Genomic DNA, 23502 nt, shown 5'->3' on the forward strand with positions numbered 1-23502 from the left:
AAGGGACTGTCTCACTACACTGCTGCAGCTGTGTCCAAGAGTGGCCAGAAAAACATCACTGACTTTCACATACACATTAAACACTACATCAGCACTGCTGAATACCTGACAGCACGGTCAGCTCTGCACTGCTTGTGACTGATCCATAGTCATTTCTTGCTGTACAAGTGAAGGTTCCTGCATCCTCAGGAAAGGTCTCTGCGATTACAAGAGTACATATCTCCTCTAAAAAAAAAAAAAAAAAAAAAAAAAAAAAAAAAAAAAAGGAATGGAGGAGAGAGGAAAAAAACAAACTGATGAGTGAGCACACAAGATATACTGGAACTGCTATGTGTCCGAATACGAGATTTGATTGTGAAATCATGTTAAACAAAAAGCACAATAGCCAAAAACAGTGCCCAAGGGGGAAGTGAGGAACCAGAAGAGTAATGCACACAAACACCCATGTTGTTGGATCCCTGTGATTACTTTCACATACAAATCACAATGAAATCAAAAACAGGAAATTAAAATGAGGCTGTAATCCAAAAGAATGCTTACTGGAGAAAACCAAGAGCACTTTGGTTAGGAAGGGATATTGGCGTTTATTGGAAAGTGGCATCTCAGCCGTATTGCACTACATGACAGCCTTGCTGCAGTGCAACTTACTTCAGATAAAATATGTTTAAGATGAGAGTTTTAATAAAAAATAAACTATTATTTCTCCCTCAGAAATCTAGCAAGTGGGACAAAGCTTGACTTTCCCCAAATGCAATTTGACCCTTCTGCATCCACCTCAAGATTTTCTTAATAGTATGCATTTCTTCTGACCACCTTAAATACATCCCAAACTACTGATAACTCAGTTGACATCAGTTTCATCAATCCACCTTCCTTGATTATTAAACATTACACACACACACACACACACACACCTTCCTAATTATTAAACATGTTTCAAAGCTGGCTTATAAGAATCAAGATATTTTTTTTGTAAGGAAAAGAACCGATAAAGTTTAAACAGCAGCAATTTCAGTAAACTTCACCAGACTCATAATATAAAAAGACCTTATCCTGGTGCCTAGAAAACCCCAGTAAATCTGGCTGCCAAGTAAACAATGCTGTCCCTGGGATAGCATTCTAGGGTCAATGTGCCATTACAGTGGTTGTGAACAGGATCCATTCCAGAGGCCTGTTTGCAACATGAAAAGAGCGCAACCTGCAGTGGAGTGTCTGCGCACGCACCGCTTCTGCGCATGCACGAGCAGCGAAACCCGTAAGTAACCCTTTCCAGTACTTCCGGGTCACCGCGGGACATAACCTGAAAGAACGTAACATGAAGCGGATGTAACACGAGGTATGACTGTATAGAAAGACTTTCCCCTGCCTAACATCTGACAAAAAAGGCTCAATCACAGCAAACGGGCAGCTTCAGGTGGAAGCAGGAAATCGATTAGCATGGTTACACTAAGATTTTGTCCTCTGCTTTTTATTGTAGCTCTTTTTATGTCACTATTGTCATTATTAAAATCTACTAAGTAATGATAGAGTGAGTAGATTCAGACACCACCACACTGACTCTTATATGAGCCTGACAAGAAAGAGCCAAGGTAAGCCTCAGTTTTACTTGCTTGGCTCCAAGGACGAGTTCAGAAATTTTCACTTTCATTTTTGATTAGCTACACACAGCTAAACTTGGCAAAGTGTAGGTAATCTTAACTATGTATTGTTTTCAAAACAAGCCAACTTGGGCATTTCCCTTATTCTTTCCAAAAAAACCAACAACACTGATGAGTGTTTTTTGTCTTAGTAACTGCACACTCTGAGCAATCCTGGTCGGTTCCTAGTCTAGCTACGCTAGCAGAATGCACAGGTAGCCCAAATGTCCTTAAGTTTGGATTAATTCTAAAGCTTTTGTTGCTAACATTTTAAAGGGTGCACTCCTAGGTGCACTTACATGGGAGTAAGCCGTATTCAGCTCAAAGGGACTTACTTCCAAATAAACATGGATAGGTTTGTGCTGTGATACATTCATATTTGTCTCATTGAAACTTGGGACGACCTTTTCTATTTTGAGCCTCACTGTATCCATGTTTGTAGGAAAGTAATGCAGCCATGCAGAACGCACCATGATTGTCTTCCTCTTAGAGTTAAATTATTATACCCAGGAAGCAATTCGTCAAGTTGAAGTGAGTGGCAGCTGATTGGTGTCTCAATTAAGTTGAACTGTTTTTCCTTAAAAATTTTTATCATGTATTATCATATATCCAAAGACTTCCTGTGCTGGAGACAGTCTGAAAATGAAGTACTGATTTAAAATATGTCCAGTATAGGATTCCACCCCGTTGCCAGACAGAAGAACAGCTAGCTGGCAGCACAGAGCAGTCTGTGGAATATGACATAAAATTTTGTGGTCTAGAATTACTTACCAGAACACATCAATATTAATCTGATCTAGATTGTGACTAATGAAAGATCACATCAGACAATTAATAGGCAAGACAGTTATTTTCAACCAGGCAGACTTTTTACACCAGCAGTTTCAGACAATGGGTTTTTTTTATGTAATGCTATTCTGTTATGTTAACTGCATGTGGAAGTTATACATTTCACAGGAATGTAAGTGCTAAAAAGTAGAATAATTCAGTAAAATGTTGAGAAAATTGATGAAGTGAGCAGGCTCTCCAAGAATAAGAATGCACAAAGGGTTCAGGGACTGCTACTTTTCTTCAGCAACAACCAGTGCGAATGATGCTTGCTAGTTATTTGTGCAGTAATTACAGACAAAGTTGTCACTTATTTTAAATTCTAGATTTAAATTCCAACCAACTTGAGCCTGAAGGTTCACGGCAGGAAATAATATGGAAGATAACCTATATGAAGAATCCAATAAAATCAAAACAAAATAAAAGTATAGCTGGCACTGGAAGTTTCAATCTGCACCAGCTTGTTCTCAAATAGTAGCAGATCATGCAAATAAAAAAAATTGTCCTATAATTATATTTGCTGGTGCTTTTCCAGCAAAAGGTGCTTCTTTTTCGGTTGGATGGCAGCCACTGAATCTCTCTTCTACTTTCATAGCCACCCTAACCTGTCAAGGAAGAAGACAATCACATGCAAGTCCATGGGTCAGGTTGGAACAACATCCATCTTGATAATCACTTCACTTCTAAACTACTACTTTTTCCCTCATATTTCTTTTTTAGTTCTTAATTGTATTTAGACTTTTTTTTGGCATTTCCCCTCCCTGTAGCTATGAATGTCACAGAAGTCTAAAACTTATCTTTTTTCCACAGGTATTTTAATTATTTGTTTCATTTTTATTATATTGCACAATTGTTTAAATAGTATTACCCTATAAGCGGTTAATCACTATAATGGTACCTCAAGTTGCAAACCCTTGGGTTACAAATACTTGGAGTTACAGACTCTGCTAACCCGGAAGTAGTACCTCGGGTTAAGAACTTTACCTCAGGATAAGAACATAAATCGCGCGCTGGTAGTGTGGTGGCAGTGGGAGGCCCCATAGGCTAAAGTGGTGCTTCAGGTTAAGAACAGTTTTGGGTTAAGAATGGACCTCCAGAACGAATTAAGTTCTTAACCCAAGGTACCACTGTTTTATATTTGCAACCCCCCTGAAGAAGCGCACTTTGAAATGCATTGTGCAAATACAACCTTTTCTGGCCTGCACATTTAATATTAATACTTGCGGGGCAGGGGGAGCATTGCAGGAAGACAGACAGACAGACTAGTTCGAAACAAAAACACTATCATTTTCTCATCACCCTCCATGATGAGCTGAAGGGCAACTGTCTGAAGCAGAGAGGCTTCTTACTTGTGGAGAGGCTCCCTAAATAACTTTAGAGTCCTAATTTTTCAGGATTCTAAAATGTGTGCGGACTTCCGATGGTCTCCCTCCATCTTGTGAAGAGCAAGGACGACAACAACATACGGGGCTAAGTTCACTCATATCCACAGACACCCCCCTCACGTTTTCACTTAACACGGCATTATAAGGTCTGAATACAGCATCATTCTGTTTATTGCAACAAACATTCTGCAACGTTCTGTAGGCCTCTCCTTGAAAGAAAGGGCCAGCTGGTTCAGCACAAAACACTGCATTTCCCAGATTCCCCTTTAACCGAAATCCAAAGCCAAAACTGCTAGGCAAGAACATCAAATACTCATTACTATCCCGAAGCTCTTGAAGGCCTAATAGGTACTAGACTGCTTGCTTTCAAGGCTGCAGCCCTGCACACACTTAGCAGTCAATCCCACTAAACTCAGTTGGGACTTATAGAACTACAGGTGTATAGAACTGGGTTGTAAATGTAGCTCTGTGCCAGCATTGCAATTCCAGTACAAATAAATCACATGCTGGTGGGGCATATGAGGAGCGGGTATGAGCACCGTAGCTTTGTCCCCCCCCCCCCCCAAAAAAACCCACCCACCCTCAGTCACCTTCCATGAGTTGGCTGTGGGGAGCATTTTGTATCCATGGAGGGTTCACACACATTTTTGAAACATTCATGGGGGGGCATATTTAGAGTGTGCCTTGCCACTGCCCCACCTCATGTGATTACTTGTACTGGAATTGTTAATATATGCATAGGATTTGGGTTATACCAAAAATGAGACACTGCAGCTTTGATTTTTAACTGTGATCTTTGTCTCCCCTTTTCCTTTGTCAAGTTCTAGGAAGCAGACATTTTCATTAAGCTATTTTAACATAATTAAGTTGTCACTGCCAGAGATTCAAAGCAACAATAAAGACATTAGAGCAAGACAGCATAACATGCCCACAGCAATGATACTATACACTGATATAGAAAAGTTATTTAACTGAAACAAATCAGACTTGTGTTCCACATTCAACCATGGTCCTGTCTGTAGTAAAACAAGTTCCAGGTTTTAAATGACCATGAATTCAATAATGACACAGTAGATCTGAAAAGTATGTTGGTAAAGAAAAACGTTTTGAGACAGATTTTTTTGTCTTTTTCAAGACTCCTGTTAGAAACCTGAGACAACTCAGTTTCCTCAGCGAAGTCCCAAGTAAAACAATAGATGCTATCAGATCACAGTTGTAAAAACTCTCTCTCTCTGTGTGTGTGTATATATGTGTGTGTGTGTGTGTGTGTGTGTGTGTGTGTGTGTGTGTATAACACACACACGCTCATACACTTTAAAGTCTGTAATAGAAGTAATGGGGGGGTGTGGAAAAACTTGCTGACATTTAAAAATTAAGCAACCTGAGAAATTATGGCTGCATTTTACCAGTTCCTCAGCTGCCCTGACAACTTGATAATTGGAGGAGACATTCCCACAGAAACCAAAAGCAGAACTTCACATTACTGGAGACGTCCCTTGCTGTTGCTGGCGGGAGCGAAGGAAATGGACATGAAGCTACCCTGTCACCGGGAAAGTGCTATAACGTGTTATAGTGGTTTGGGGGACAATATGATGTGGGGGTGCCGTATTTGGTGGCAAGCCCTGCCATCTCATAGGACATGTGCTTCTGCAGAAAGAGCCACTTGAGGTATTACACAGAAACAGGGATAGCAAATACAAGTCATACTGGTGTCTCTCATACGTAACAGCCACAGCTGTGTCTACTTGGTCCTTGATGCTCTGCCATAGCTGTAGACGCAAGTTAATGGTGCAACCACATGGCCAGGGGAGGCTGCATACATCTTTTCTGACATGATACTGATTGGGTGGGAAAGAGGGAGCCTAATGTGTGGAGGACACACACACAATCTGTTCTGCCAATGAGGGAACAACTTCACATGTGGCCATCAGCCACACCAAATTGCATCATAGAAATGGGACTTTGAGGAAGCTGCAACAGTGTGTGAAGGGCACAACACACACACACACACACACACACACACATTTTGGTACTTCCAGAGGGGGAGAGCGACATGAGCACAATATAGTAGGAAGATTTCACACAACTTTCCGAAATGGAGATTTGCCAGTTTCCCCTGCGTATGCTACTTTGGAAACTCAAAAAGGGAAAACCCTCTACATAGTCACTTGTTCATCCAACCTTCTTACTATTTGTGCCCTAGAAAATGGCTTCCTCCTGTAGGAAGCTTGGCTTGAAGACTTCTGTTAATGCATTTGTTTCTTAACAGGGATTTATTTTACATTATAAAATGCTTCGTTGGGCTCTAAGGTCCTCCTGTTCAAACTCCTGTTTCAGTCACAATTTTTTTTACGTCGACACATCCAGACCTCCAGTTGTGTCCAGGGCCCACTAAAGCCATTTTGCTGCCATGATAAATCTTAAATTTGTTCTCCGTTCTCGTACTGCACGAGAGAGGAGCAATCATTGCACCAGTGGGAGAGAGGAAGGGTATTTACAAGCTTCTTACCAAGATAAAATAGGACTCATTTGTTGGCAATGTGTTGGTTTTTTTTAAAGTTGAGGTGGTAGTGGTGGAATTTGATCAAGGAGCTGTATATACTGGAATTTCATGAAATCACTACTCTGAAAATAAAGCCTGTCATTTCTGTAGGAGCACAGCAAGCAATTATATAGACAAGCTGGCTCCCGCAGCTGACACCCAAAAGGCAAGTAAACTGTAAAATATATTCTCTTTTATCAGGGAAGGAAAAGTCTGCTGTTTAAATAATTTATCTACAGAAGTCTCCAGCCTTATTCTTTAGCCTCCTATTTCCTACCCTTCTTTTCCCCCTTCTTGATTATCTTAAAATGCTGAATCAGCTCCCCAAGCTATTTTGCCTGTTCGGATTTCTTTATCAGGCAGCAACCTTGTTGTTCTTCAGCCTAATCTATTAGTTGAACCATTCCCCTTCCTAGAGGAAAAGCCCTAGGGCTTCAGTTCCACTGTGCATGAAAAGGTTCCCCAAAGAAATCCAAAGAGCTCAGCCGAAGACAGCGTACGTAACAGAAAAAAAAATAGTAGGAAGAAACTGTCTCATGAAATTCAATATACTGCAGGCATGTCTATCTCTTCTGCCTCACACTCCACATTGTCGTCAGAGCAGGATGCTGTTTTGCCGCTGCCCCTGCCTCAAATTCGGGCCAGTATAGAACAGAAGGAAGCTGCAAGCCCCATTCAGGCTTTCTGAACTCAGGGGCTCTCCACTGCACAAGGGGTTCACTGCACTGGTTAGCTCTGCCCCCTCTGCCTCATCACTGCTGCTGCCCCCACAACCCCTCTGCATGTTGGGAGCTGAACATCCCTGAGCCTGCTCTCCTTATGTAAAATTCCTTCAGAACTGTTAAGGAAGCTGAATCGCGCCGAGCTGGCTCGTCGCTGAAATTTAGCTTCCGACACGCAGCGGGATGCAGGAGTGGCAATGCTGATGCAATGGTACTGTGTGATGTTGAATAAGCTGGAGAGGATTACGGAAAGAGTGGAATCAACACCATTAGACTGCTTCAGTTGACCTCAGAGTTATCTTTAAAATGACAAAAATAAATTAGCAGCCTAACCAATTCGCTGCAAGCCTCTGGATTCTGTTAGTGTTATTTCTGAACTACAAATAGAGTTGGTGTATTTTCTTCCCAGGTGTCCTATAATGAGGCTTCCATGCTGTTACATTAGCTTCTGCTTTTCTGCAGCTAGGCCCTCCCCCCCCCTATGCATAGTCATGCAAAGGTTGCACTTTACATCTGTTGCCTCCTTCTTATGTTACCTTTGCATCTTGGGAACCATTCAAGCGTGGCTCCTTCCTACAGCGTGGAGCCCAGAGCCACATGGGAGAGGAGCCCACACAGTGCCTTGACTTCAGGGCTTCTCCCCCCAGAAACTAGCAGAGCTGCAACATTTAGGAACTGTTCCAGCACAGCTCCTTTCCTGCTGTTAGGGGTGCAGGATGCTTAGACCTGGCTGACATAAAAACCCTCCTCACGTTCAAGGTATTGAGTTTTGTTTAGGGCTCATTACTAGAGCTGGAAGACTGGAATACAGCTGAAAGAGGGACATTGGTAGTTTTGCAAATATACGCCCCCAAACCAGAAAACAACTTTTTAAAAAGGGTGGTTTTTTGGTATGTGTGTGTCCAATGCCTTCAACCCTGTGTTCTGAAAGATTTTCTGTTCAGCAATTCCCCAATCGCAGCCCAAAAGAAAAGAAAAAGATACTGAGTACAGCATTTTTGAACACCAACAAGACAATTGCTTTAAAGAAATTCAATATACTTTGTGGCTGCTTCCAGACAGCTGAGTAATGGCCAAAGCATCAACAGCTGGCAAATGATTCTGCAGGTTTTCTTGCCTCCTTCCTAAAACAGACTGCTCTTTGAAGGAGTCAATCAGCATAAAGTCAAAATGTCAAAATAACCGTAGCACTGAGCAGGTAACTTGACAAACTGTGATGTTGGCCTTAAGTAATTTGACTGGCTATTAATTCTCAAAACAGTCTGAAGAGATTTGTGATGCAGGCTGATTTCCGTCTAGACAGAGAAAAGAGTGTAAAACACATTAGCCAGATACAACTTTGCAATGACAAGAGAAACCTGTTTCATAAGCGCTCAGCTGCCTGAATCCACAAAGCACAGCTCCCCCCCACTCTTGACCTCACCGTGCCTGACCTATAAGTATGCAGCAACTGGCCATCCTGGGATTTTTGCTGTTGTTGTTCTGACTGTTGGGGATTAGCAGATGCACAGATAAAAGCTGTCCTCTTTGATTTCCTGTTCTATTTATTGCACCAGTAATTTTAACGTAGGAAGAAAATACTTTAGGAACCGAGACAGACAATGGAGTGTTTCATGTGAAGTGTAACACTCCTGCAAGCATCTGTATTTTAATTGGCTGCAATTCTTCTGAAGCCATTGCCTGAAGGACAGGCTCCTGAATCTGAGCCAGTTTGCACTCTCATCCCCTCATGTCCCCATAGTTACACTTACAGTTGGCAGCAGTGACTGAGGAACCTGCTATGAGGTGCCCTATGTTTCTGCCTGCTCCTGTGAGCCACTCACAGTCTTATTTCAAACATTTATTTCATATGCTCTGGCCTGCTGGGCATTTCCAGTAAAGAACTCCGCCACTGTATACTGGCTTATTCAATCAGTGATTCAGTGGCTAATGCATATGAGAAGTCCCAGGTTCAATCCCAGGTGTTGTTGTTGTTTAGTCGTTTAGTCGTGTCCGACTCTTCGTGACCCCATGGACCAGAGCACACCAGGCGCTCCTGTCTTCCACTGCCTCCCGCAGTTTGGTCCAACCATCTCGTCCTCTGTCGTCCCCTTCTCCTTGTGCCCTCAGTCTTTCCCAACATCAGGGTCTTTTCAAGGGAGTCTTCTCTTCTCATGAGGTGGCCAAAGTATTGGAGCCTCAGCTTCACGATCTGTCCTTCCAGTGAGCACTCAGGGCTAATTTCCTTCAGAATGGATGCGTTTGATCTTCTTGCAGTCCATGGGACTCTCAAGAGTCTCCTCCAGCACCATAATTCAAAAGCATCAATTCTTCGGCAATCAGCCTTCTTAATGGTCCAGCTTTCACTTCCATACATCACTACTGGGAAAACCATGGCTTTAACTATACGGACCTTTGTTGGCAAGGTGATGTCTCTGCTTTTTAAGATGCTGTCTAGGTTTGCCATCGCCTTTCTACCAAGGAGCAGGCGTCTTTTATATTCGTGGCTGCTGTCACCATCTGCAGTGATCATGGAGCCCAAGAAGGTAAAATCTCTCACTGCCTCCATTTCTTCCCCTTTTATTTGCCAGGAGGTAATGGGACCAGTGGCCATGATCTTCGTTTTTTTTTTATGTTGAGCCCAACCCCAGGTAGGGCTGGGGAAAACCCTGTTTCAAACCCTGGAAAGCTGCTTTCAATTGCTGTAGACCATATTGAGCTCATTGGATTCTCTATTCCTAAAGTTCATTTGTTTCAAGACCTCTGACTTCGTCTTTGCTCAACTACTTTACTTCATCATCCTCCATTATCAACCCAGACCAGAAAGGGGGAACTTATGGCCCTCCAAGGCCCACTGTCCCAGCCTGCATGGCTAATGCATCAGGGACAATGGGAGCTGCAATGTATCAACATCTGGAAGGTCACAAGCTCCCCTTCCCTGGTTTAGAATCTCCTACCATCAGTTCCATACCTTTATCATGGAGGATAAAGAAAACGATGGCTCCTAGTTACAATGGCTATATGCTACCTCCATTTTGCTGGGAATAATAGGGAAGGGGAGAGCTGTTTGCTCTTGTGTCCTGTTGTGGGCTTCCCAGAAGTGGGATACAGGATGCTGCACCAGATGGACGTTTGTTCTGATCTAGCAAGGTTCTTCTCGTGTCCTACCTCACAACCCACCTTACAACCGAAAACACTGCTACAAAACTGAAATGTGACATGACTGGGTGGGGATCCACCTCTTTGCAACTCTTTGATCTAGAGGGGACGGAAGGAACAGATTAAATGCTGCCAGTCTCGTAACTCTGATCTTGGAGCACCTGACCGAAGCTTCCCTTGTGAAATTGCTTGGGGATTTGTCCAGAGATGGCTGGTGGGGGAGTTGAACTATTAATAATGCTTAACATCTGTACAGAACTTTCAGGCTAACAGAGCACCTTCTATGCAACAACTGCAGAAAGCATTATAAACAAAGGGAGATAAAAGTGGGGAAACAAGCTCCTTCCATTTGCATTTTTAGACTGGCTGAATTCTGCCCTAATATACTAAAAGGAATGCTGAACTAGGCTTTAAAAAAAAACCAAGGATGGATGGGCTTGCATTTTATTTAGCACATATTTGAGAAGAGGAAATCTAACATTTAGTAGTCTGATACTAATGAAAACATGCCAGTAGTTTCGGGGGTTGAATTGTGACGATTAAGCAACTTGCAAGGTAATGCAATTTTCTGAGAGCAAGTTCTTTGAAAAGGCTCACTCCACTGGGCCTCCCCACATTGGTCTGGATGGGATTTGCTGTTTCACTAATAACAAAACTGATGTAAAGTACAGAGTAGCAGGGTCTGAAGTTTGCGATAAAGAATGTCTTGGAGGCGGTTTCATGTTACCAGTCCCTTGCAGAAACATTACACTATTTACCTTCAATCCACACACACAAAGAATAAGCAAACAAAGATGGTTCTTTCACAAGATGCTTACCAGGTTCAGTGGCAGATCGTGGCTCTGCACATCACATCATCCAAAGAAAGAACATGGAATAGGAGGGGAAAGAACAAAATGCATTAGAAAACCATTACATATACAACGGTCAAAGCTTTATGGCAAGGATGGGGACCTGTAGCCCTCTAATGTCCTTGGGTTCCAACTTAGACTACAGTGTTAAGTGGTACATAAATTGTTGGGGGGGAAAGGAAAGGAAATCCCATCAGCCTGACTGGCCAATGATGAGGGATGAAAGGAGCTGGAGTCCAAACAACATCCGGAGGAGCCACAGGTCTCCCACTCCTGTTTTACAGAAGGGTAATATTTGATAACAAATTTAACTATTATTGTTGTTTAGTCGTTTAGTCATGTCCGACTCTTCGTGACCCCATGGACCAGAGCACGCCAGGCACTCCTGTCTCCCACTGCCTCCCGCAGCTTGGTCAGACTCATGTTTGTAGCTTCGAGAAATTTAACTATTACTCATCGAGTAATCTGATAGATACAGGTAGAGGGTAAGGGAATACTATAATGAAATGTCGAGCCTAAAAAGTAATTGTGCAAACTAAAACAAACCTGAGGCATATACTCTCCCGTTTGTTTTTATACTGCAGGGATCTGAACCAACAATTAATCTGCCACTTACTTTTTTGAAGAATTCGGAAATCTGGAGAATCTTGTATTTCGGTTCCTTGCCGAGACCAAATGACATGCAAAGGAAGTGCTCCCCTCACTCTGCACTCAAGCACAACAACTTGTCCTTCACTTGCTGTTGAATCTTGTAGCTCCTGTTAAATTTGATAAATGGATTATTTGAACCTCCATCCCCAAATATATATATATATTTTAAAAAGCTTTGACCCTGTCAGCAGACAAACTACCTGCAGATAATTACAGCAATGCATATGCTATTTTCCATTCTTTCTTTATTTAATGGTGGCGCAGCAATTAATTTGAGTAAATTCTTATTTTGGAAATTTGAATTACAGCCATGCTGGCAGCAGAAAGAACTCTCTCTGTTCCACAATACATTTTAAAAATTATTTTGGATTGTGTGTGTATATATATATATATAGAGAGAGAGAGAGAGTTTTTGATATGCTAAGATAGGGATGAACTCATCCTCATGCAGTCATGGAACATGTGCAATCAAAACTGATAAAATGTTGGGCACAATCCATCTGGGAGAAGGTGGAAGCTGTACAAGCACACAGTATTCATTTCAGCAGCACTTGCACAAGAGAATTTTAATGTGAATTTATTCTCAGTTACACTGAAGGTGTGAGCCATATGATGGTTTTTTAATGCCTACAGTGATACTTTGAGAAATGATTAAAAGAGAAGTGAATGAATATATATATATAACTCTGCCTCTTTTGTATAGCAAAGAATAGAAAGTAATCATTACAGAAAAAGTGTCTTCACTAGAAATCCATTACTATCCTACAATAAAGGAACCCATCTTTATTCAGCAGGTTTAATAGGATTGAAATTATCTTTGCACTATTTTTTTTTTTTTTTGCTGTTTCATCCCAAAACCATAGAATTAGCATTTCAGTGGAAAAAACAGACCTTTGTAAAAATAGGTGCAGCATTACTAGGTTTTGATCCATCTAATCTGCAGAGGTATGAAGTAGGACTTTGGACCTGGAAAACAGTTAAACCCAGAAATTTGCAAACCATCAGCACCATTAGTAATAGAATTCCTGCACTGATATATCCTTATCTCACTTACACATTTACTAATAAAGTATACCTATACCTACTACGTCAGGATTTTTTGTGTGTGTGTCTGATTCTGTAAACAGTCCCAGTCCCCTGCCCCCACCATACTGACCACTTATAATAAAGAAAGCAAGTATATTGAGAACCAAATTTTGCAACTACTGCCATTTAACATTGAATTAACTCTGTCACCCAGGCAACTTTAATAAAAAGGCAGTCAATGACATTTCACATACAGAAATTGTGTCTAAGAGAAGTCCTAGGTAGGCAGGATGACAGTAGTCATTTTATCTGCAAAGTCCTGTGCAAACATGTCACAGCGTGCTACCAAGAACTTGAGTCAACTTTTGATGTCTTGGAACTGAAACATCTACATACCTGCAGATTAGGCACAGAAATAGGCTGGATGACTGCTGTAGTGATGCCAGCCTTTGGAGCAGAAGATCCTATCGTTAAAGAAACAGAAGTACTTTTCTTCTGGGCCCTAGATAAGTCAAACAAGTAGTAGTCAGTTAATCTTGCCATAAAATTATTCCCTTTCACATGTTTATTTTGGGTGAAGCACAACCTATTTCTGAGGAACAGTTGAGTTTCTGGTAGGCTGTGACTTGCTGAAGGCCACCCAAAGTCTGCCATGATCAGGGATTTTAACCAGTCAAGAGAAGCACATCCACTTTTCCAGTACAGCAGAAAAGAGTTATAAAACGAATCTTTAACCCTAATGTTTTATTACAAAATTGCAAAACGTTCTATTCAGAGCATCTTTGGGGTCTTTTGCCATGGGGGGGGGGGGGGAATGCAGGTAGTTCAACAGGGATATTTCCAATGCACTCAGAAATCTGCCCTCAATATTTGATGCATTTCATCTTCGTGTATATACACTCAGTTACAAAGCCTAAGAAAAGTAAGGGCATGTGTTCACTAAAGGTTTACAAATGATTCATAGCTATGTCTCAATTTCAGATGTAACAGAATGGCAGGCATAGCTTTAAAAGGTGATAACTATCTGTGAAAAGTACATGGTAAAAAAATACATGCAGCAGTATGAACATGTTTCACTGCTTCTGCAAAACAATGTACAGGCAGCAAAGGCTTTCTAAATGGAGACTCTGAACCAGAATCTGTATCTGTGCTGCCCCATGTTTAACGTGCAGTGCAATATTTTAACAGGATCTGATCATTAATTAACACTGGTTAGTCTTTTCCCCCCACGGAATGACTGCAAGAGGTGAAGCAGAACAACTTTGCAATAATCTTCCCCAAGCGTCCTAGAAACAAAGTGTATAATTAAGTTTTGCTATGTAAACTTACTGTGGCATGGCTCCAGATTTTGATCTGAAAACCTCACTGTCAGAATCAGAAGAGCTGGCACCTACAGGGGATGGAAAGGGGTATGTTCAAGGATGATGGATGCTATCATGGAGTCTAGAACACTTCAAAACAAAACAAACATTTTTTAAAAAAACAAAACAAAGCAAAACCGAACTCCCATCACTGTTGCATTATGCTTAAAACTACTGAATGGTAATGAGCCTCATTCCAGGTGGGTCTAGATCAGGCATAGGCAAACTTGGCCCTCCAGATGGTTTGTGACTACAACTCCCATAATCCCTAGCTAACAGGACCAGTGGTCAGGGATGATGGGAGTTGTAGTCTCAAAACATCTGGAGGGATGAGTTTGCCTATGCCTGGGCTAGACTCTTGGAACCAATGGCATCTAAAGCATAATGTTTTCACTTCTTTTCCTGTTTGTGACCTTCAGTTGATGCTCTCTCTTACCTTCAACAAACAGTTCTGCTGATGTAGAATCAGAACCAACAGAATTTGAGGCCAGGCAACAGTAGCGCCCTGTGTCGTCCTCAAAGGCTTCTGCTATAATTAGTGTATGGAGCCCTCCACTTTCACAACAGATCTGAATATCGGGAGAATTTTGCAGTTCTTTGCCCTCGCAGAACCACCTGTGATTAATACACCATAGAAAGGGGAAACACAGAGCAAGGTCAGGAAAGGAGGAGCGCTTTTCAATATATATATTATAAAACTGCTACAATCGTAGATGATTAAAATGAGAAAAGATTAGTTCACAGACAATATCAGTGGCAGAAATACTGCTGTTTTTAAGAATCATCTCACAGAAAACTCTTTATAGTGAAATATGAAAAGAAACCAGAATGTCAGTCGACAGTTTGCTAAAGGCACATTGGGAAGGCATTTCCTAAAGTATGCCTTGTTACAGCAAACATAGTCCTTTTCCATATGTTGCTATTACCATGTTCAATAACTCTGTGGGGGTGGGAGGGTGGGGAAGCCGGTAATCTACATGCATTCATTGCAAAGTCTGAAAGAAACACACATGCAAAGGGCTCTACCCGTGCAACTGGAAACCCTGAAAAAGCAGGCTGCAATTACTCTGCAGAGATCAGATGGTGATGGAGCCTATACTGTCTGTCTCCATCCCTCCGCAAACATTTAATGAACAGGGGAGAAACTTCCTTTAAAAAGGGAATCTATTGCTAGGAGCCATTCTGATAAGAGGCTTCTCTTGACAACAGGCAGATCCAGATGGTACAGAGCATCACTCTCCTTCATTGCAGGTTTTTAAGCAGAGGTTGGGTGGCCATCTGTCAGGGATTCTTTAGTTGCGAATCCTGAATTGAAGGGGGTTGGACTAGATGCCCCTAGACAGAGGCACCCCCCCACATCCCGCTTCCTCCACCAGCGCCCCAGGGGATCCTTCCAACTCTACAATTCTATGATTCTGGCATCTAAGCCCCCAGAGTAAAAAACAAAACACCCCACCATATACTCTGTTTTGGAAATGCTACAGGAGGCCCATGGAGCCTGATACAAAAATATGCTTGCATTGCATACCAGTGGGTTGATCATTTTGACCGCACAATAATCAGACATGTGAAGGTGTCCTTGCCAATCAATCATGGATTAAGTTAACTGATACATGGCTGTTCTTTTGATCAAACAATGCCTGCCCTCACAAGCAACAGTGGACTAGCTGTGCCAATCAGGTTTTGTTCAACTGATATTGCTTCACGCACAATCTTTATCTTGTCCCATACCCCACAATACACCGTTCAGGGGCTGGTTGTAGTTGCAAGCGAATGCACAGTATTAATTTATGAGAAGCAGATTAACAAGTCCTACCTAGGGATTAGTCAAGCACTGGAATACAAGCAATAAACCATTTTTTCCTCAAACAACCCCACTCCTCCCTGAAGGCTAGAAAACTAGGGGCACATTAACTATACCTTTTTTAAAAAGTCACAGCCATAACCATTCCAAAAGATTTATCATGCCACAGGAATCTACAGTTTCAGAGTGCTTCACAGTTATATACCACCCCAACCCAATGCTCTCAGATCCATAGAAAAAGAATGTACTTGGATCCAGTTATTTTTATGGATGCTCAACTATGCACACCAAGTCTGGGTGTTAAAAATGACCATAATCTCTTCATTTCAAGTGAATACTGATCGCTTTCACACATTACCATTTTTCTGTGCCATGAATACTAATGCATGTGTAGGGGAGGAGAAATACTGGGTGAAGCAATTCTAAGAAACACAGGGACATTCTGTTTTGTTGAGATTTAAAAGGAACAACATCCTTCCAATGTAGCAGCTTTCATGCCCTCAGCCAGTAAGGTATGCAGTCATGTTGACCATTAACATTGTCCAGAACTTCAACTAGTAGTATTAATTCCCCCCCCCCCACACTTTTAAAGAGTAACTTGAATCAAGTAGAAAAGAGGTCACAAAGTCCTAAATCAGCTGCAAGCCATGGTAGGCAAGCAGTCTTCTGAGTGTTTATACTATTCCACAATACAGTACACTTGTATTTCTCTTGCAGATACATAATTGACACAACCGTGTTGTATATTATACCCTCCATGCCCTGAATGTTTTAGAGGTTAACGCTCGCAGGATAGATCACATCACTCTGCAGATACCACTTCTCACACAAGACTTATAACTCATTTTCGGTGGACAGACCCTTCCTTTTCCAAACAAGAAGTAGTCTGGCAGATCGAATTTCACCCAGAGGCAACTATGTACTAACCGCTATGCTTTCTTTTGAAACAAAATGCAAGATTTACCTCTCCCGAATTCTTTGCCTTTTTACAACCATGCTTGGAATATCATACACAGATTTGGTTACCATACCTAAAAAAGGATGCTTTTAGAGCCAGAAATGATTGACAGAAATGATCAAGAGACTGGCCCTATGAGGAAAGGTTGCAACTTTTAGTTTTTGTTTTAGTTTTGGGCAAGGGAAAAGCAAATGAAGGGGGATATGACAGAGGTGTATAAAATTACCCATGTTGTGAAGAAAATGGATTGAGAAAAAGTTTCCTCTCTCTCTGTACCTGAACCAGGACCATGGTAGGACACACATGACAGGCAAAAGGAAGCACTTTTCACAAAATGCATAGATAAGTTGGATTTCGCTACCAGATGTAGCAATTGCCACCAGCTTGGATAACTTTAAAAGGGGAGTACGCAGCAGATCTACCGCACACGTTTAGAGCACAAGACTTTCTCAAAAGAACCCTGGGAACTGCCACTTGTTAATGGTGCTGGGAACTTTAACTCTGTGAGGGTGAAACTACAATTCCCGAAAGTTTTGACTGCACAGAATTGGAAAAGTGAGACCATACCATCAAAAAAAAGATTGGCTGATTAAATTGATGGAATATGCTGAGATGGATAAACTGACAGGGCAGATAAGGGATCGAGCGAAACAAAAATTTAGTAAAGTTTGGAATCTATTTAAACAGTTAAACAACTGTGGAGAACTAAAAATTTTGACTGGTTTAGATTAACTCTTGTAATGAGAAACATTAAATAGTAGTGAAAAAGTTGGTTACCAGCAACCTAGATTTATCATGATATGCATTCAACCAAGAACTTTAAAAGATCCAAGTAAGAAAGAAAGGAAAGTCAGAGGTAATTAGAATATCAATGAATCAGATGATTAAGAATATATCTTTGTTTTTCTTTATTATGATTTAGAATTACATGTTCATCAACAAGAAACCAAAATTGTGGTTTCATGTTAATAAAGATGAATTGCAAAAACAAAAAGAACTACAATTTCCAGGAGTCTTTGGGGAAAGTTGTGTGCTTCAAGTGTGCATTGTATGAACTTTAAATGTATGGTGGGATCTGCCCTCAAATGGCTACTAGTCACAATCACTATATAACACCTACAGTATCAGAGGAATTAATGAGAATTCCTGAGCAGAAAACCACCTGCTTACAAGGCATCCCACAGGCATCATGCTGGTCGCCATGAGAACAGAATGATGGACCAGACAGGCTTTAGGTCTGATCAAGCTGCCCTTTTAAGTTCTTTTCTTGTTATGAAGGATAGGACTTCATTTCACTATGCATTTAGAAGTGAACCTCTCCATTCCTTACCTGCTGGATCAAGGGTGAATCCAGAATGTAGACATTTGGGCAGCGGCATAGCGTGGGGTGTCAGCACCCGGGGCAAGGCAAGTAATTTGCACCCCCTAACCCGGGGCAAGGCAAGTAATTTGCACCCCCTAACCCGGGGCAAGGCAAGTAATTTGTGCCCCCTAACCCGGGGCAAGGCAAGTAATTTGCGCCCCCTAACCCCTAACCTGCCGCCGCTGCCAGCTTCTTCTTGCTGCTGCCTGGTCTGGTCTGGTGTGGTTCTCTCCCGCGCTCAGCACTGCGCTGGGCGGCTGCTGCACTGTCCCTCCCCCAGATAGTCCCTCGCTCTCTCTCCGCACCGCACGCCTGGCACCCACCCCCTCCACAGTGGGCGGCGACCCAGCGGCTCGGATCGGATTTGCACAGCCAGCACTGCAGTGAGAGAGAGTGAGTGAGCCAGGTAGGGGCAGAGAGCTGCGAGTGCGAGCGCGCCCCCCCAGATGTTGCGCCCGGTGCGGCCGGCCCCCCCTGCACCCCCCACACTACGCCACTGCATTTGGGTAAGTTTGAAATGTTTACAAACCTTTCTTGTACATGGTTAGTCGCAACCTATATTTGTACAAGATGGTCCAACGACTTCCAGTTTCTTTTACAGAACTACTGCTGGCTGCTTTTAGGGACACTGTAAGGCAACCAGGGGCACAGTACAGGTGAAGAGATGGCTGCTTTCCCCCAGTATATAAGGGCAGCCATCTTTTCCTTCATATAATTATCCAAGAAGGGTAGCACAACTTAATATTCAAAAGTGTTGTGCTTTTAGCAACAGCTTTGTTTAATAGACTGAATGACCCCTTGGACCATTTCATAGGTTCTTGAAAACAAATGAAATCTCTTTACAAAAGTATGCAGAATTTAAAGAATTTCCCCTTAAAAATCTGCATGGAATTGGGGTTGAACAGGCATGCCAATCAACTCATTTGTAAGGGGCATGGACCTAACCAATACTGTTTCATCCAACCCGAGTTATTACCAACACTCATTTGTATATGGGATGAGGGCCTGTGTGTAGAGAGGGTCTCCATGGTTAAGTAATTTTGCAATGGCTGGACCTGCTTTTCAGAGTGTACTAAGAATTTACTCTGCCACCACAAAGCATCTGTTCAGGGTGAAATAGTAAAAATTAGAATATTTACCAGGGGAGGGGGAATAAAACCCCAAGCAATCACAAAAAAGCTCCAATCATGCCCCAATACCAGCCCGTGCTCAAATCCAGCTCTTAGAAGACTGGTGTCTTGTAATGGGTGGTGCAATACATGCACCAGTTTTATTTGCCACATGATGCTCCTTTCAGATGTTCTACCATGTTGAACAGACATGCACTGGTGTGTTGGTGCTGTAGCACCAGGCTCCACCCCAAACCTGTATGTGTACACACAAGTGTATGCATACAGCCTCAGTCTTGGATACTGAAAGGAAGACGTGTCGGTTGGGGGTTACAGTCTACTGCCCCCACCTTTGGGTGCTCATTCCACATGATTAGAATGACTGAAAATGGCAAATGCATTGCAGTCCCGTGGTATCCATTGTTGTTTATTAAAAGTACCTTATTAGTTACGCATTTCAAGTTACATCAGCCAAAGGGTGCTTTTTTATATGGCAAAGCTGTCCTTCGCCCAGCTCTGGTCCACAAACATCAAAGAAAATTGCCCACCAACACATTGTCATATGTTTTTCGTGAATACCGATGGCATGAAATCATCCCACCATCAGACCAATTCGGATCAGGTTGGCCATGTGCAAGCTCCCAAACAGGAACTTCTACAAATAGAATGCCATATGACATGTTTGCCTTTCTTCGTATGAGGTTAACCAAACATAACATGTGCCTCAGCAAAAAATAACACTGTGAAATAATGTTTATTTTTATTCAAGATGGGTTCCACAATAGGGACGCTGCCTTCTCTAATCAATGCACAATAGGCTTATGCATGCAAAGTGACTCCCACTTATGCTAATGAAAAACTATGTACACAATTCCCCCTTGCAGGGGAAATAATAAACCCTACATCCCTTAAGGCTAGGAAATGTTGATGATGGAACTAAAACACTGTACCATTCCTTTCTTGTAATTAAAATCCAACCAGCTCCTATTGTGCCCAGAGAGAACATATCACTTCTGCATGGAACTAATAAACTTCCTTTGTTTACTCAGTAGCCTCATTTGGCCTAGTTTTACAAATAGGTTCTGGAAACAAATGTATCCTGTGAGTTCAGCTGCCAGTATTTTTTGTGATCTGTCCGCTTCCCTGCGCTGCAGCGAAGACTCAAACCACAATTTGTAAACTGTCAAGAGCTTGGATTTTTATGAGATCTTCCCTGCCGAGCTTTTATTTTGATTATACAGAAAACAGAGAGATGCTGCACTACATTATAGGTTATGTTATATGGGTTCATTTAGATAAATACATATGACTTAAATGGGCTGTGGATCAGGTGAGAGACCCTGTTATTGAAGTGACTACTTGAGGGCTACAATGGTTGGAATTTTAAGTAAACCACTCTGGTCTGGGCAATCTCTTGTCCAGAATGAGCAAAGACAAAGGAGAAACTTATTAGACACATGCTAATCACTTGCAGTGACACAGTTTCCAAGGAGAGCCTCATCACATTGCAGCAGCTAAGCAATCACTGTTAGCCTTTGATATATTAGAAAGATAACCCGAGGAGTTTCAAATTCAGAAGTTGTAATGCAAAGACTCTTATAGTTCTTCTTCCCCAACCACTGCAGCATTAAAGTTCACACAGAGGATACACACACACACACACACACACACACTTACTTATCACAGCCTTATTTTTGTTGTTTTAACAACATGACAGTAGTTGTTTTCACTGCACCAATTCTGTTTAGTGCATTTACCTCCTCCTACAGCAATCCCCAGTGCAGAGGTTAGTTCTTTATTCTGCATTAGATCTTGTTGGGAAGAGAAAAACAATGAACAATTGGTTATGACAAAAGGCAATCATTATGCTGCTAGCTGCAGATCTGGCTCTTCGAGATGATTAATGAAGGTGAGGGGTTCACACCCTTCAATGCTGCTCCTTTCAGTCTGAAGAAAGGGTGCTGGCTGCCATCCAGTCCACAATTACACGTGTTTCTATCGCACTGACATGCACACATAATTCTGGGCTGGGCTGCAACTTTCATTTGTGGCATTGCAAGATCCCTCCAGAACCAGAATGGTGTACAGTAGCCTTTTTCCTGCAAGAGAAAGCTTATGCTCTGTGCCAGCACTGCAGGATCATCTGCAATGTGTCAGGATACCACTGCAAGCTGAAGCCCTTTCATTTCTTGCCTTGTCAAATACAATCATCCCACACTAAATCAGTGTGTTTCTGGACACACCTCATCTGTCATCCGTTAAGCCAGAAGTTGATGAAGACAGAATGTAAGGAACAAGAGGCAGAGAATATGCAGGTTGCACTAAGTCAAACCATGGAATGAATGTACAAACTCAGATTGTGAGAGCTTGGTTCCTCCCTGGTCCTTCTCCTGCTGCACTGAGCTAAGCCTGCTTTCGAATGTTATTCAAACTTGGGTTCATGGTTTAATTCTGCTGTACAAACCATGAGCTGAAAACCGCAGAACAAACCTTGGTTACGGCATGCAATTATTCTGGAGAGAGGTAAAACCACTAGCTCAGGTTTGAATGACACACAAAGTCAAAGCAGGACTTAGCTCTGCACAGAGCAGAATGACCGGGGAAGAAGAAAGCAACTGCATTCTCTTCTCCAGGAGCCCATAAATTTGAGCTAAGCCATTGTTTGGCTTAGTATGACATGCAACCCAGGCCATTGAGTCTGATCTTCTGCGCCAAATAATAGACAGGAAATTTCCTTGTGTACCTAGAAGCATTTGGTGGAAGCATTACATGAAACCCCTCCCCACCGCCACCATCCAACACACAGCCAGGTCACCCCAGGGTGAGTTCTCTCCCTTAGTAGTCTAGGGTAGCCCAATTTTCTGTATTAATCTGCCAAATGGCAAAGCCAATTTCTTCATCCATCAAGTGCAGACATGTGATTGAGACCAAACACATTCATCAAATGATATGTGAATGATCAAGTGACAGCAGTTTCACACAACCAAGAAAAATGCATGTGTTCGGGGTGGGTGGGTGGGTGGGTGAGGTTTGGTTGTTGGAAACATGGCCTCTCCTTGCATTTCACTCCTTCTTCCCCAAACTACACAAGAAAGCAATTGTTGCTTGTTCAGTATGCAGGACTCAAGCAGGATGATGCAATTTTCATCCCCATTGTCCCCTCCCTACTCATCACCTTCTCGCTGTTAACCAGATGACTGAATAATCTGGTGAGTGGAGGAGGGTGTGGCACTCCCACACCCTCAGCTGATGTGCACACATCAGCTAAGGAGGAGGCTGTGTGTCCTCCATGTGCTTGAGGCAGGATGGCAATACCCACTCCTGACTCTCAGAAGGTTGGCCATGCATGGATGTGTCCCTTGGGAAAAAGAAGAAGTAGTTAGCCACCTCTGGCTGAAAGCATGTTCTAGTAATACACCTAAATCACAGTGTACAAGCTAATGAAAGTCTACATCTCTCTCTTCCTATCATTCTCTCTCCTACCCCACTCCCTCCCTCCCAGGACCTTCACTGCCTGCAGAAGATCAAACGTTGACACTTGAAAACACCCCTTGGTAGAGCTAAAATACATACAGAAAGCCATTTGAGTGAATATATTCGAACGTGCAGCCACTTTCATTGTGCCAAGATGTTTTTTGGTGGGGTCATGAAACTTGCCAAAGTTATGTGGGAAACAACTGTAACCACATGGAGCAGTCCCTGCCACCCCACTGCATTTCAAGCAGCCATTATGCAATCATTTGTTTATCTTAATTGGTTAAGTTGAACCACCACAGAGACCAGGGATATATAGGTAGAATGGACCTTCCCCCAGCCCAGTTAAGATTCCATATACTAAAATTATTTCAATGGCCTAATCCTAGGCAGCATAATGTGTCTCTCAACCCCCTGAAATCCAGAAGTCTAGACATACTGAAATCAACATAGGATTGCAGCCTCGGCATCTTAGTTTTAGTTTGGATTGTCAGAATGAAAGTAACGGTACCCATTTAGCAACTGGAGCTGATTGCAGCCCAATTATACAAATTTGTCTTTTTCTTCCCCACTTCTGGGCTTGCACTAACCTCCAACAGCAATCCAGCCATAGGAAGGAATATATGAAAAATGCAACCATGATGACACATCTG

At 42.3% G+C, this 23502-nt stretch overlaps 1 protein-coding gene across 3 annotated transcripts in view; it reads right to left on the bottom strand.

The window, feature by feature from the left end:
- The window catches only part of PALLD (palladin, cytoskeletal associated protein), a 224701-nt gene that overhangs the window by 116379 nt on the left and 84820 nt on the right, over positions 1-23502 (bottom strand). For all 3 annotated transcript variants that reach the window (XM_081021668.1, XM_081021669.1, XM_081021670.1), the window contains 7 exons: positions 14578-14756; positions 14110-14170; positions 13177-13282; positions 12646-12720; positions 11720-11861; positions 11071-11094; positions 106-225 (listed from right to left, as the gene is read on the bottom strand). In XM_081021668.1, the coding sequence (XP_080877794.1) occupies positions 106-225; positions 11071-11094; positions 11720-11861; positions 12646-12720; positions 13177-13282; positions 14110-14170; positions 14578-14756 (707 nt within the window). The remainder of the gene's footprint in view (positions 1-105; positions 226-11070; positions 11095-11719; positions 11862-12645; positions 12721-13176; positions 13283-14109; positions 14171-14577; positions 14757-23502) is intronic.

The sequence above is a fragment of the Podarcis pityusensis genome (genome assembly GCF_964106645.2).
Source record: "Podarcis pityusensis genome assembly, chromosome: 9".
Classification (NCBI taxonomy): domain Eukaryota; kingdom Metazoa; phylum Chordata; class Lepidosauria; order Squamata; family Lacertidae; genus Podarcis; species Podarcis pityusensis.